The following is a 12,733-nucleotide window of genomic DNA, read 5'->3' as shown; positions in this document are numbered from 1 at the left end:
AGACAGGAATTCTTTCACCAGCAAACGAGATGAAAAATGCTACCAGGCAAACTAATCCTGCCAGACTCAAATCAAGGATTTGGTTTAAAAGCTTAGTGGAACAATCCACAGAATTCTCTACAGGATTGGATAACAAACACAGGACTCTGCCATACACAGTTGTGGCTTCAGAGAGGCATAAATTCATTAGTGCATACAACTAGACCTATCAGTATCTTCACATGCAGAGATTCCAGAAAACTGGAAACAACTTCTGAATTTGTGCTTAAGCCCATCATTTATTTGATGGGAATGAAGCCAGGATATTTAACAACTTTGTAGCTTCTTCAAAAAGATAAGTTTCTGTAAAGGAGGAAAATACATTCAGAGTACAAAAAAAAAATAATTAAAGAGTTAGACACTGAAATTTTCAACTGATTTACCTCTGTTAATTGTGCTGTATAACTTAGCAGCTTCTCAACATGAGGGCCATCAAAACCAAACCTGGATTCAAGTTCTGCTTTCACAGCAAGTGGATTCCACAAAACATCCCCGAAAGAAAGATTGTATTGAAAACCTAAAAGAAAGGAAATATTTTGTTCATGTAATTCATTCTTTTTATTCATGTTGTTTCTTGGTGGTTCTCACTTGTTGAGATCCAAGTATCACGTCTCCAGCTTTTTTGGGGACAGCAGGATGTGTGCACCTGACCACAAATTTACCTAGGATAAACCCCATGATTGCACTAGTGGTAAAATCAGTTAGTGTGATGGCATTTCAGCAATTGATATGATGATGGTGGGATGCCCCTGCATAGCAATTGTCAGCAAACTCAGTAGGGTGCCATTCTGAATTGCACAGGGGCATGCAAAGGTGTGTGTATGGACTGGATGTGAATCCCTACTGTGAGTAAGAGCAAGGGGAGAATACCAGAAATTCCAGAGGAATCAAAGGCTCCAGCACATCATCTTTGTCCCACATCAGCCTTCACTTTTGCAGGTGAAGTGGGATTTAGACTTTGTATTACTCTTAGCCTGACCTTCCACACTAAGCAGACAGCTGCACCAATACATGGCGCACTTCAGTTTGCCCATGAAACTTGCTCCTGACCTTTGCTTGTTTTCCTGGGGTCAGCCTATTAAACTCATCTTCCATGGTGAAGCAGCAGATTGAGAAATGTAGCCCTTCAGCTGACAGCAGAATTCATGAGAACAGAGGAACGAAGCTTAAAGTAATCCAGTCATAATGCTTAACATGCATGTCCAAAAAAAATTGCTGTCCTTCTATCAAATGGAAGAAAACGTCCCTTGCATTGGTTTAGTCTTTCTCCAAAATTCATTGCTAAACCATGACCATTCTAAACACTATGTATTAGACCAGTTTTTCTGGCACTTTGTTTATCTGATAGTTGCCAGAGTCTGATAAAATTTAGTTTTCAGTATCAGTATTTAAAAAGCAGATCAGTAAAGTAGGTTAGCAGTGCAGCAATGTAGGTTAGTCTCTGCACATCAGGAACTTAGCAGAAGGTCCAACAGTTACTATCATATATTTCCAGCATACTTATTATGTAGTTCGAAGAAAATCTGAAGCAGATTTCTTACCTTCTAAACTCCTATCCTGTACTGATTCAGCAGTCAAATTCAGTGCCATTTTCACCACTTCATAGAAACTTTTGCCCAGTGGCATCATAGCTAAATCCTTCAGTGATGCTAAGGTACTGAAAGTGGAAAATAAAACAAAAATCAAGCTCTCTATACTCCCAAAAACCTGAAAGGACTTGTTGGAAAGAGACAACCTTCAAGAAACTGAATAATAAAATGAATTTTTTACTGTTGAAAAACCAAAGTTTTATGAAATTAGAGTTTAATTGAACAATTAAACAATTGAGATTTTACAGTTAGAGTATCTCAAACACAAATTGAAATTTTACAGTTCGTGCATCAGTCAATTTCCATTAAGTAAATATGTCCTGAGAGGACCAATGTCCTCTAAGAAAAAAAAAAAAAAAAAAAAAAAAGTAAAGAGGAAAAATAAGAGCAAAACTACCGCAAACATTCTCTGTTATCCACAAAAGAAGGCAGAATCAATAAAGAATACTTAAATTTTAATTCCCATCAATTTGCACGAAAAAAATTTTTAAAGCAACATAATACTTTTTCTCACAAGAGATTAAGCAAAATGTGTTACAGAATGCATTGATAAAAATATATCTATTGAAATTCTTACAATTCTCTGTCACCTTAGCTGTGAAAAAAAATGCTCTGTTAATAAAACTGTAACTTGCTGCATAAAATTTATGCCAAATTTACCAGTTATTTCCTACCAAGTAATCCTTTCATATTATGCAAATAAGAGTCCAGTTTTCCAGAGTGGACCGTCAGTTTCCAACATTCATGAAAAGAAGGGAAAACAAACAAACAAACCCAAAAAAACCCCACCCTACCATAAAACCCCAAAGCCTGTCACATAGATGTGATAAGTTTTGTTAAGTAACTCTGAGAGACACAGCAAAACATGGTACAGACCTAAAAACGGGAAATGTAAATTCAGAACCTTTGTACTGGCTTAATTCTGCGCTAGAAAGGACCACTAGAATGTAGTATAGTAATATGAAACTAGTCTAGAAACAAGTATTGGGTTTTGTGGTTTGCTTTCCAAATTGCATTAATGAGGGTAAATTTGGTCACTGAAGAGCAGAGAAATCTCAAAAATCCTAAGCAAATGAAAACACCAAACCCCATATGTAAACATCTGAATCTCCTGTGTAGTTTTGCGTGTTAAGAGCTCAGAGAACAAGCTGAAATAAGGTTACAAATTACTCAGGCATAAGGGAAAAATAATTAAATTTTTTAAATCAAGCACCAACATAGGTGCAATCCACATATTTAAAGAGAAACCTGTTTCTCAATTTGAAAAAAAGTTAGGTCATCATATCCTTCTTATCTGAGTGGGGAGCTCTTTTTGTTGTTTTTCTTTGGTTTGGGGTTTTTTTTTTAATTTAAAAAAAGACAGTGGGATGATAAAGAATGTCAGAACAGCAAAGTAATTTCTCATTCATGATCTTTGGGCCCCTACTTCCCCACGGCCTAGGGCTGGTGAGGTACATGGCCAGTCTAGCACAGGCACCCAGGTTCAGAGGGCTTCTCTTGCTTTATGACTGTGTTATTTGACTACAGTGACAATTGCCTATCAACCTACTACAACAAACTGCCTATCCTGGCAAACACATACCTGATTGTCACCTAATATTTACCTTATTTTACTGAAAATTCCTGTAGATATATGTCTTGGTGTATGCTTTAATTCTATGTCTTCCTCTGAATCCATCTGTCCTTTACCTGATTCTAAACACAGTCTCTGGGGTGTTTTTCTTATTGTTTCATTTCTTGCAAAAGAACACCTAAAGCTATTTTGAAAGCAAGAGGCTTAAGAAACAAAATTGAGTAATTTTCCTGACACTGACCAAGTGCTACAAACATTTAGATCTGTTTAGGATCAAAATTATTATTTTCTTATATTCATATGGATATGTTCTGTCTTTCAAAGACCCCAAAGTACATTACAAGGTTCAAAGCCATATTATGTGGTGGGCTAATTTCAGGCATTGCTGACACGGAGCTGTTAATCAAAGACTCCTAGGGCATCTCTGTTGAGTTTAGCAGAGATGCAAAACACAATTATAAAGGAATCAATGTGGGTGAAAATTCCTAGCACAGTTTTATAAAAGCAAAATCTGGTAAAGAGAATAAAATTTCAGCCTCCTTACACTGTAAAGGATGCCTATTTTATCAAGTAGACAGTGAGAAGAACAAGAATTGCAGAAAAAAAAAATTTAAAACAGAGCACTTTCAAGACTGTGAAAGTACTTACTTTTGAATAACTTTTAGAAACTGTGTTATGGAAGCTAACTCATCTTCTGTATAAAAGCTGTTCAGTTCAAGATGAGGGAGGGACTGCAGAAGGTTCCAGAAATATGGTTGCTTGTACAGATTTTCTGCTCTAGAAATAATTTTCTCTGCTTCATTCAAATCCATCTTTGCATGGAAAAAAAATAAAAATTACATGCAACACTTCCAATAACATAAGAAAAAAAAAAAAAAAAAAAAATCAGGTACTTGTTATTTCCCTGACCCTCTTGAATTTTAATGCATTCATCATATTTTTCTGAAGTAGAAACATATCTCTAGATTTGGCAATATACCACATTATTTTGGTGGTAGTATGAACTCCCAGAAACTTTGTTTCTGATATGTCTCTCTGCTCTGATGGAAAAATGAGCTGGAAGTAAAGCTAAGGCATCTCTTTCTGCTCAGATGTGTAACCAAGGGAAGGATTACCTTTGAGCTCTCAAGCCCTGCAATGAATTTCTGAGTCTAAGATATAAAGATCAGGGGACTGCCCAGCCCTTCCATCCTTGCCTCACAGCTCTTTGAAAGGCTTGTGGGGTCTCAAATAATAACTCATAAGAATGGCTCTTTAAAGGTGAACTGCCTGGGATAAAACAACTTCTTTCAGAGGATTACACAATATGATGTCTATGCAAAACAGGCTTTTATCACATTTTTTTATTATATGGTCTTTGCTACTCTAAATTAATATCTCACCAGGGCTTTTTTGCACAATGGTGACGTGAACATGCCTTATACAAAAAGTATCTTGTGTATATACAAGCTCTTTTTCTGACAGTGATCATCTACTGTCAACATTTTCTTAATGTTCAGAAATACATTCTTTCTAGTCTATATTGCATTCCAGAAATGAAATTTCATATTGATATGGCTCCTTTCAATCAATGAGATCTTATGAACAATTGAAAAAATGCCATCTCATTTCAAGTTACAAACTGGAAATCTAAGTTTCATGAAGTAGCAGTAACAAGCAATCAAATATGGAAAAAGCCACATCTGATAGATGCACTTTTAAATTACTCCTAATAAACAAAGACCCTTCAAATAGTTGTGGATTTTACTTATTTAAACCGGTGTAGGTTGTTGGTAGCTAATCTAGAAACCATTGAATATCTATCAAATTTACAAGATATCACTTTTTTCCTTCAAACATCTTTCTCTTTAGGTTAGTCTACTTAACAGGATACAAATTTCTAACAATTATAATAAAGATCCTCAAATCCCAAATCATCTCAAAACAGATTGTAAAAAATACTTACAGTAAGAAAAGTGGTGATGTTATGGAGCCCTGTAAAATGAAATATTTTCCTTTAAAGAAAAGCATAATTAGCTTTAGAAGAATCTACATTGTAAGCAAGAGCAAGCAGCGCACAAAGTACGTTTCTAGAAAAGTAAAGGCACATGAAGCAACTAATATCCCAAAGATAATGGTCCATTTGATTTTCTGTGCTTCCCAATACTTTTACTGTAATCACAAAACCAATTTAAAATACATTGCTTACTGTTCAATTTTTTAGTGAGGCAAAATCATCATTCCAATATACTACATGAATGTCCCAGCTACCAGACAGCCAGGCATGCAAACTGCCATTTCCCCTGAATCTTTCTGCTTGAAAATTCAGCCAGAGACACAGGTAGTGGGAGGTCTTTAGTGCCCCCTGGTACAGCAACAAGGCTGTGCAATGTGGATGGAAATGGAACAGGAGACTCAGACCCTGCTATTTCCAGTCTCACTCTTTCTGCGCAAGACTGAAGGTCACCTAAGGTCACCAGGTGTGCACTACCGCTGTTTTCCATCCCTATACTCTCTAGTACAACAGAAAAATACGGGGAGGGAGAGCTAAATCCTCATAAACTGCTTTTGAATGCATGTTAGAGCAAGTAACCTTGTACTCTGATTATAATCCTTATCTTTTAGGCTTTCCTCTCAGTGTTCTCATAACTCTCAAGTATAAAAGGGTACAGTTTTAGAAAGCTAAATTTTTTCTCTGATAATTTTGATGGCCACAGTGTTGGTAATCATAAAAGTGGCTTTTTTTAGATCAGCTAAAATTTTAGTTGCCTAGTTTTATTTTTAAGACCAAACTATTCTTTTGTTTGATGACTATCACTAACCAATAGGCAAAGAAATTAATTTTTAGAAAAATCACAGCTTACCTGAGAGCCTTGAGTTTTCTTCCCATGGCTTTTCTAAGGCCATGGCTTTCTCTGCAGTATCAATAAATTCCTTTGCAAGTTCTTCTAGCTCTTCCATGAAGACTAGATCCGGTCCAGGGGCTCTCTCTGGACCACTTTGGGGGCTTGCACTACTTTTTAATGGAAAAAAAAGGACAGGTGAGGTAACACACTGAAATCAAGTAGCTGAAAGATGTGTATATACTCACAGCAGTATTCTGATAATTTTTTTTAGCAATTATGTATTTATACAATTTCTATTTAGTTCAATTCGTTAACATGCAAGATGCAGCACTGGGTCTCAAAACCTCAGGAAAGTGGGCAATGCAAATTGCTGAGGTCACCTATGCCAATTCTGGCAGCAGCCAACAGACACATCCAAAAAGTCTTTAATATTTCTGAAGACACTCAACTTTTCTCCCCTAGATTCTTATGTGTCCTCGTAGCAATTCTTTGATGAGAAAGTTCAAGCTTTCCTATTGCATCTAAGGTAACAGTTTGTTTTTCCAAATACACGTAGCAACAGATAAAAAGAGTATTTTCTTCTTACTATTGTTTTTTCCTTATCTTAGCTTGCAGACATACCACTGGTAAATGCTATCTCTATCACATTGCTATCTGGTGACTACTCAACAGCACAATTTTCTCACAATACTTTTAAGTGAAACCAGGAGTCAGTCATTAAAATGCCTCTTTACAGGGCAAAATTACTTAGACCCTCCTAAAACACCATAAACAAGGGAATAATTATATTTAGCATGTTACTAGGCAATTGCATCCAGTTTTATCTAATGGGAGATGCAAATTATTTTAAGAGCTACAACCTTTTTAGCAAAAATATTGCTATTTTGCATCAAAATCACAATTAGCTGTCACAGAATCAAAGAATGGGTCAAGTTGGAAGGGACCACAGTGGTCATCTGGTCCAATTTCCCTGCTCAAGCAGGATCATTCTAGAGCACATGGCACAGGATTGTGTCCAGATGGTTCTTGACTATCTCCAGTGAGGCAGACTCCACAACCTCTCTGGATACCCTGTTCCAGTGCTCAGTCCCCTGCATAGGAAAGAAGTTCTTCCTCATATTCCAGTGCAACTTCTTGTCTGTCAGTTCTGCCCATTGCTTCTTGTCCTGTTCCATTTAAAAAATATAGTAAAGGGTTACATTCCTTTCCCATGGAGCTTATATGCCAATACTTGCTTTCAGCACAATTTTTACTTATTGAAAGAAAAGCCTAATGAGATCAATTTGCAAACTGAAGAAAGCTAACAGTCACCACTTTCTCATCTTCTTATTTCTCTTTCCCTCCCTCCCTGATCCTCATTTGTTCAGACACTCACAGAGCTGTTTGCAACTTCAGATTAAGGGAAACAAAGAAAAATTCATCTTTAAACAATCAAGTTCTAAATTGTTTCAGTACAGCTTATTTTGATCCCAACTTGGCCAAATGACAGCAGGAATTTGGAAAACTCTTTCACCATCCTCAAACTTCCATGGGCTAAAGGCAGAACAATTCCTCAACATATATATTTACCTTTTAAATTGAGTTTTAAAAAGCAGTTTTCTGTTGTTCAGAAGGTGGCTTTTTGGATGACTAGAAGTTGCATTTCAGCTGCTGTCTTTGAAAACCACCTCATAAATTCCAATATTACTGAATCTCCCAGTGCCCAAAATTTCAGACAGCTGAGAATACCTGTGTTTGGCAAAGAACTGAAATACTACCTACATACTGAAATCTTCCTAACCCTCTGCTTTTTGAGCACGAACAAGAAGCCAGCACTTGACCAGAATATCAGCAGCCACAGTCAGAATATTTAAAAAACCCCAAAACTCTAACTCACTTTCCATGGGATTTTTCACAGGTTGTCTTTGGTTGTCTTTGGTTGTCTTTTTTTATGGGGTTTGGAGGGAGTGGTGGTGTTGGGTTTCTGGGGGTTTTTCCCCAAGAGTTGCTGAATGTAAAATTGAAAACTAAATTCTCTTAATAAAGTCACTTAAAATAAAAAGTGTTCAGAGGAGTGCAGTGTATCAACCCACACTGTTTGCCCTCCAAAGTAGACCCAAGCCTTGCATCCCCATCTACAAACCTCCTGGTTTTAGAAAGGTTGCAAACAACAATGCCCTGGGAAAAAAGGTCTTAATCACATAGGGGCACACAGCAGGACTCAATGCTGTCTCCAGGGGCTGCCTGGCCTCCCTGCCAGCTGCAGGGGGCACAGATAACAGTGATGGAAGGAATCAGTAATTCTTTCCGCTCTATCCCCATCACCAACTCTGCTGCACCTTGGATCTTCAAAGCTTGGGTTGATAAACAGACGTGAAACAATATAAAAGCATCCTCTTGGCATCTAATTTTATGTGCTTTAGCCACTTGTTTGATGCACAGCAGAAGCGCGTTAGATAGCACAGGCTGAAAGGACAGCACACTCAGCTGGGCTGTCCTACCCCTGCTCCCAGGCTGGAGGACTAGGGATACAAGCTACTGCCCTGTGAGGTCCTACAGAGCACATGGGGCTGGGCAAAGGAGACTGGGAAGATACAGACTAGAAATATTAAAGAAAACAGCTGGCAGCACTTAGAGCATGGTGGCTCTGAAGAGCTACAGGGCAAAGAGCAGGGAAACCATGTTGATAGTAAAAATGGAGAGGGAGCTGAGAAACTCTAGGGGGATGTAGATATTCAGGGCATGGCAAAAGGAGAAAAACCAAGGCATAAGGCCCAGCTGTTACAGAAGACAAGGCACATGTGCAATCTGAAAGACCCATAGAAATGCCACTTTCCTAAGCACAAGCCTCTCAGCAGTCCAAGATCAGCTGTTTGGACATGTCAGCTGTGAGCTGTGTGAGCTATTAGCTTTGTGGGGATTTCCAGGTCAGCTGCCATGTTAGCTAGCTGCCATTTGTGACCCTCTTTTGACATCATTGCCACAGACCTGCCTCTCGCTATTCTTGGATCTGAGTGCAGCCTCTTTTTGAAAGGGAAACAGCAACAGGCATGACATTGGTTATCAGGCTCAGCATTATGAAACACATTAAATTATTGCAGAGGTCTTACTTGCTGAATATCTGTGCTAAGATTAAAGGATTTTATATAGTATTTTACATAGTGTGGTAATAGAGTACTACATTTAGCTCCTAATAAGAGTGCTACAAGTTACTACTGATCTCTTAATTCAGCACAGGTTACACAAAATTGCAGGAAGGTGTCAGCATCTTGCCAGAAAGATAATAAACTACACTTTAAAACCAGCTACAGAAACATTCAAAGCAAACAATTTTCAGTGAGTGTGCCAATAAAAGTACTTAATTGTGTTCCTGCTACTCTCCCAAAGAGCCTTCAAAGCGTGCTTTCTAGAGCAGAAGGAGGCACTAACTCATTTGTGTGTAAATGCGTAAAGGAAGTCCAGCAGCAGGTTCCAAGGAAATTCCAGGTTCCAAGGAAATTCCTAACAGCAGTTGCTAGGAACAGAAAAGAGGGGAAGCAAGGGATAATAAAAAGAACAAAAGGAGGAAGCAGTAATTTGTAGGAGAGAACATACATAAATAGAACTGGGGTGTTAGAAGAAGGGGTTGGGGAACGTATATATAAAATTTCATTATCGTCCATGGTAGCTCTTCCCTCAACTATACATTTTCACAAAGTTCATGAGAACAGAAATCAAACTAAAGACACACATTGATACAAGCTTTGATTGTGACAAAATACTGCAAAAGAGCAAAAAGATTGCATCTCTTTGAGCATGCAAAAGCAATTGTCATTTTCTAAAGTCATGACTCAGAAACATTAATTCTGTCCAATTTACTCAGTTACTCAGGATAACAATAGGAACATTTCAGAGTTCATCTGAGAACTCAGCTATGATATGAAATGCCTTTTAGACTCATGATTTTCATAAGCATCTCAGCAAACCCGTTTCAACCTGACCCCTGTCACCACATTAATAACGTCTTTCTAAAATTGCAAAGCCCCAGCTGGCTTTCATTCTGCACTATATCAGGGTTAAAAGCCTAGAGACATCAATACCAATACACACACTGAACAGCAACATACTGTGTGTCTCTCACAGAAAGATCTTTTTCTTCCATATTGATACAATTATAACCTTCCTAAAATGCAATGGACTAAAATATATAACAAACTAAAAGAATATATTCTTCTTAATTTGCTCTAAAATTAAGAAAACCCATATTTAAATGTCCTTTTCTCCTCAACTCTGGCAATCTATAAGCAAGGTTACAAAAACTGCTTCTGTTTTTCAGCTACACAGCCTGCAACTACAAAAGTTGGCCCAGACCACAGAGTTAATATTGCAGAAAGCTGCTGCAGCCATACACTAAATTGAAGAACTATTTCTCATTTGAAGATATATGTCACTAAAGAAAAATCTGACCCTTTAAACAATTATTACACAAAGACTTTTGCTGATGCTTAGACCTTCTTTGATTTTATTCTTCCACACCTGCTGTTGTACGTGAGCTCTTCCCGTGCTCCTCCACTGGAGAACCCAAGCCAGGTATAGATAAAGCAAAAGGTTTAGAACAGTACAAAGAAAGGGGCTTGCACGAGCAGGGCTGCTCCAGGAGGGGCCCAAGCTAGGAGCTGGGGCAACCCTGGAACAGTCCATACCCTCGCCAATGAGACACTGTCCCCCAGGCTGCCTGAGGCAGTCACAGGAATGTATTACAGGCTCCAGAGACAGCCCCAATAAGGCAGGGTGAGCCCAGGAGCCCAGTCAGGTGCAAAAGGAGACAGAGCCACCATGTAGGTGTGGGTCTGACCCAGGCTTCTACTACCTCTAGTGAGTGAGGCTGCTCAGGCTGCTACCTCTTGTAGCTAAATAAACTGTCGTGCTTAGAGAAATAAACTAATGTGCTTAGAAATGACATTTTAGAGTCTTGCTTTAATGATATTTGTGGTTCTAAGTCTGAGAATGGCTTTATTTTCCTTTAGGACTTTGCAAAGCCTAACATAGATCTAGGAGTCTAGACTGCAAGGGCAAATCCCATCATGTTCTGCAAGATTTGCAAGGGAATCCAGAGTACTGGGAAATCATGCTGTTTCCATGCACACTCATGGAATGTGTGGGTGTAAGGCCACAGGACCCCTGAGCTGTGTGGTTTTTATCTTATTTTCATGCTCTCAGTTTTACACTGTGCTCCACTAAGATGAGGTGGGGAGTGGAACATTCTGGAAAGAGCAGGGGGAAATGTCCTTTGCCACAGGAGCTCCTGAAAGCTTCCTTGTTCCTCTGCTCTGAGAGGGGTGGGTGCATCAGGCTAGGAAATCATATCAGCTGCTGCCAGCCAGCAGCTTTTGCAGTGGCTGAAGGAGCAAGGAGCAAAGCCACAGAGCTCTTGCAACTGGATGCTGTCCGAAGCATCAGTGGATGTGGCAGATCTTGCTGCAAATCAAAGTTAATGTGGTTGTGGGCTCATCTTCTCACCGTATCACAGACTGTTGCCTGAAGGGACAAGGACACATCTGTGAGGGCAGAAAAACTTCAGAAAACCAGAAAAACTTCATCCTGGGCTAAGCCCTCCCATGAGGGGTGCTGCTCACTGACGAATAGCTATTTGTGGTTTATGGATTCCATGGAGGTTCCAACAGTAGTCCTAGAACTACTTCCTCCCAAAGACAACTACTACATTTCGAAGTGATAGCACCAAAGTGTTACTGGGAAAAAAAATGGTCAAGTGTCCATGCAAACTATGCACTCTCTGGCTCACTCTTAATAAACACAATATTATTGACATAAAAAATGTTCCTTTATCAGACTTATGGTTTGATAAGAATCCTTGAAGGGAAGACAATTGCTATTACTGTTCCTATGGCAGCCCATCTCTCCAGTCAACAGGGACTGGATTCAGTTATGTTTGACTGATCAAACTGACAGTCTATATTCCTAGGGCTGTTGGCAGCCAGCATAAGTCAGAGCAGCCCTGAGGTTGATTTAATTTATACTGATGGACCTGGTGGAACAGGCTGACCTCAGAATGAACTTCATCCTACCTTTTTAGCCTTTTTCCTTACCTAGGGTATATGCTACTCAGTGCAGCCCATTGACTGTATAAATATGGATACATGCATGCATTTTTTTTTCAGTTGAATAATTGAAACCCACTGAATAATTTCCCCAATTCTTAAGTAGGTCTAAGACTGCCTCCAGGAAATTCTTTTCTGATTTTCTATTGAGCTGGAACATAATTTGGGCAGTTCAGTCAAAACAGTATAAATAATCATGCAGAGCAGTCAACATAGTTCATAGTTTCTAGAGATTTAACACATTTAGATGGCATCTGAACTAGAGATGTAAATAAAACCTATTCTTTTATGGAAATTTTTTTTAAAGTCTAGAGTTAGGGTAACTCTTTAACCCAGTAATTTAGAATTCCTACTGCAATTAAGAAGCTACAGGCTTTGTACTGAGTTTGAAAGACCACAGCATAGGGGCTTGCCACCTTTGGTTTCTCTGAACTTGTTTTCATTTTGACTTGGGTTTGCTTTACCTTTTTTTTAATTTTCCTGGCCAGACATCTCTGGCAATTTGCTGTATTTTCACTTGCATAACACCATCATAGTTTTATACAGATAGAAGTAGCAAATGACAATTCAGGGCAAAATGAGATATTTATGGCTAACAAGGCAGCACAAAACACAGGCCCACTATAATAG

The 12,733-nt window shown here is 38.6% G+C and overlaps 1 protein-coding gene across 1 annotated transcript in view; it reads right to left on the bottom strand.

Annotated features, from left to right (window-relative positions):
* Positions 1-12,733, bottom strand: part of ABCA13 (ATP binding cassette subfamily A member 13) — a 168,221-nt gene that overhangs the window by 148,091 nt on the left and 7,397 nt on the right. The window contains exons 4-8 of the mRNA XM_059852346.1: positions 6,045-6,193; positions 5,147-5,175; positions 3,850-4,013; positions 1,581-1,696; positions 423-556 (exon numbers count right to left, since the gene is read on the bottom strand). Coding sequence (XP_059708329.1) covers positions 423-556; positions 1,581-1,696; positions 3,850-4,013; positions 5,147-5,175; positions 6,045-6,193 — 592 coding nt within the window. The remainder of the gene's footprint in view (positions 1-422; positions 557-1,580; positions 1,697-3,849; positions 4,014-5,146; positions 5,176-6,044; positions 6,194-12,733) is intronic.

This window comes from Haemorhous mexicanus, chromosome 1 (assembly GCF_027477595.1).
Source record: "Haemorhous mexicanus isolate bHaeMex1 chromosome 1, bHaeMex1.pri, whole genome shotgun sequence".
Lineage (NCBI taxonomy): Eukaryota > Metazoa > Chordata > Aves > Passeriformes > Fringillidae > Haemorhous > Haemorhous mexicanus.
The sequence above is the reverse complement of the archived record's forward strand: the minus strand, read 5'-3'. Positions and strand labels throughout refer to the sequence as shown.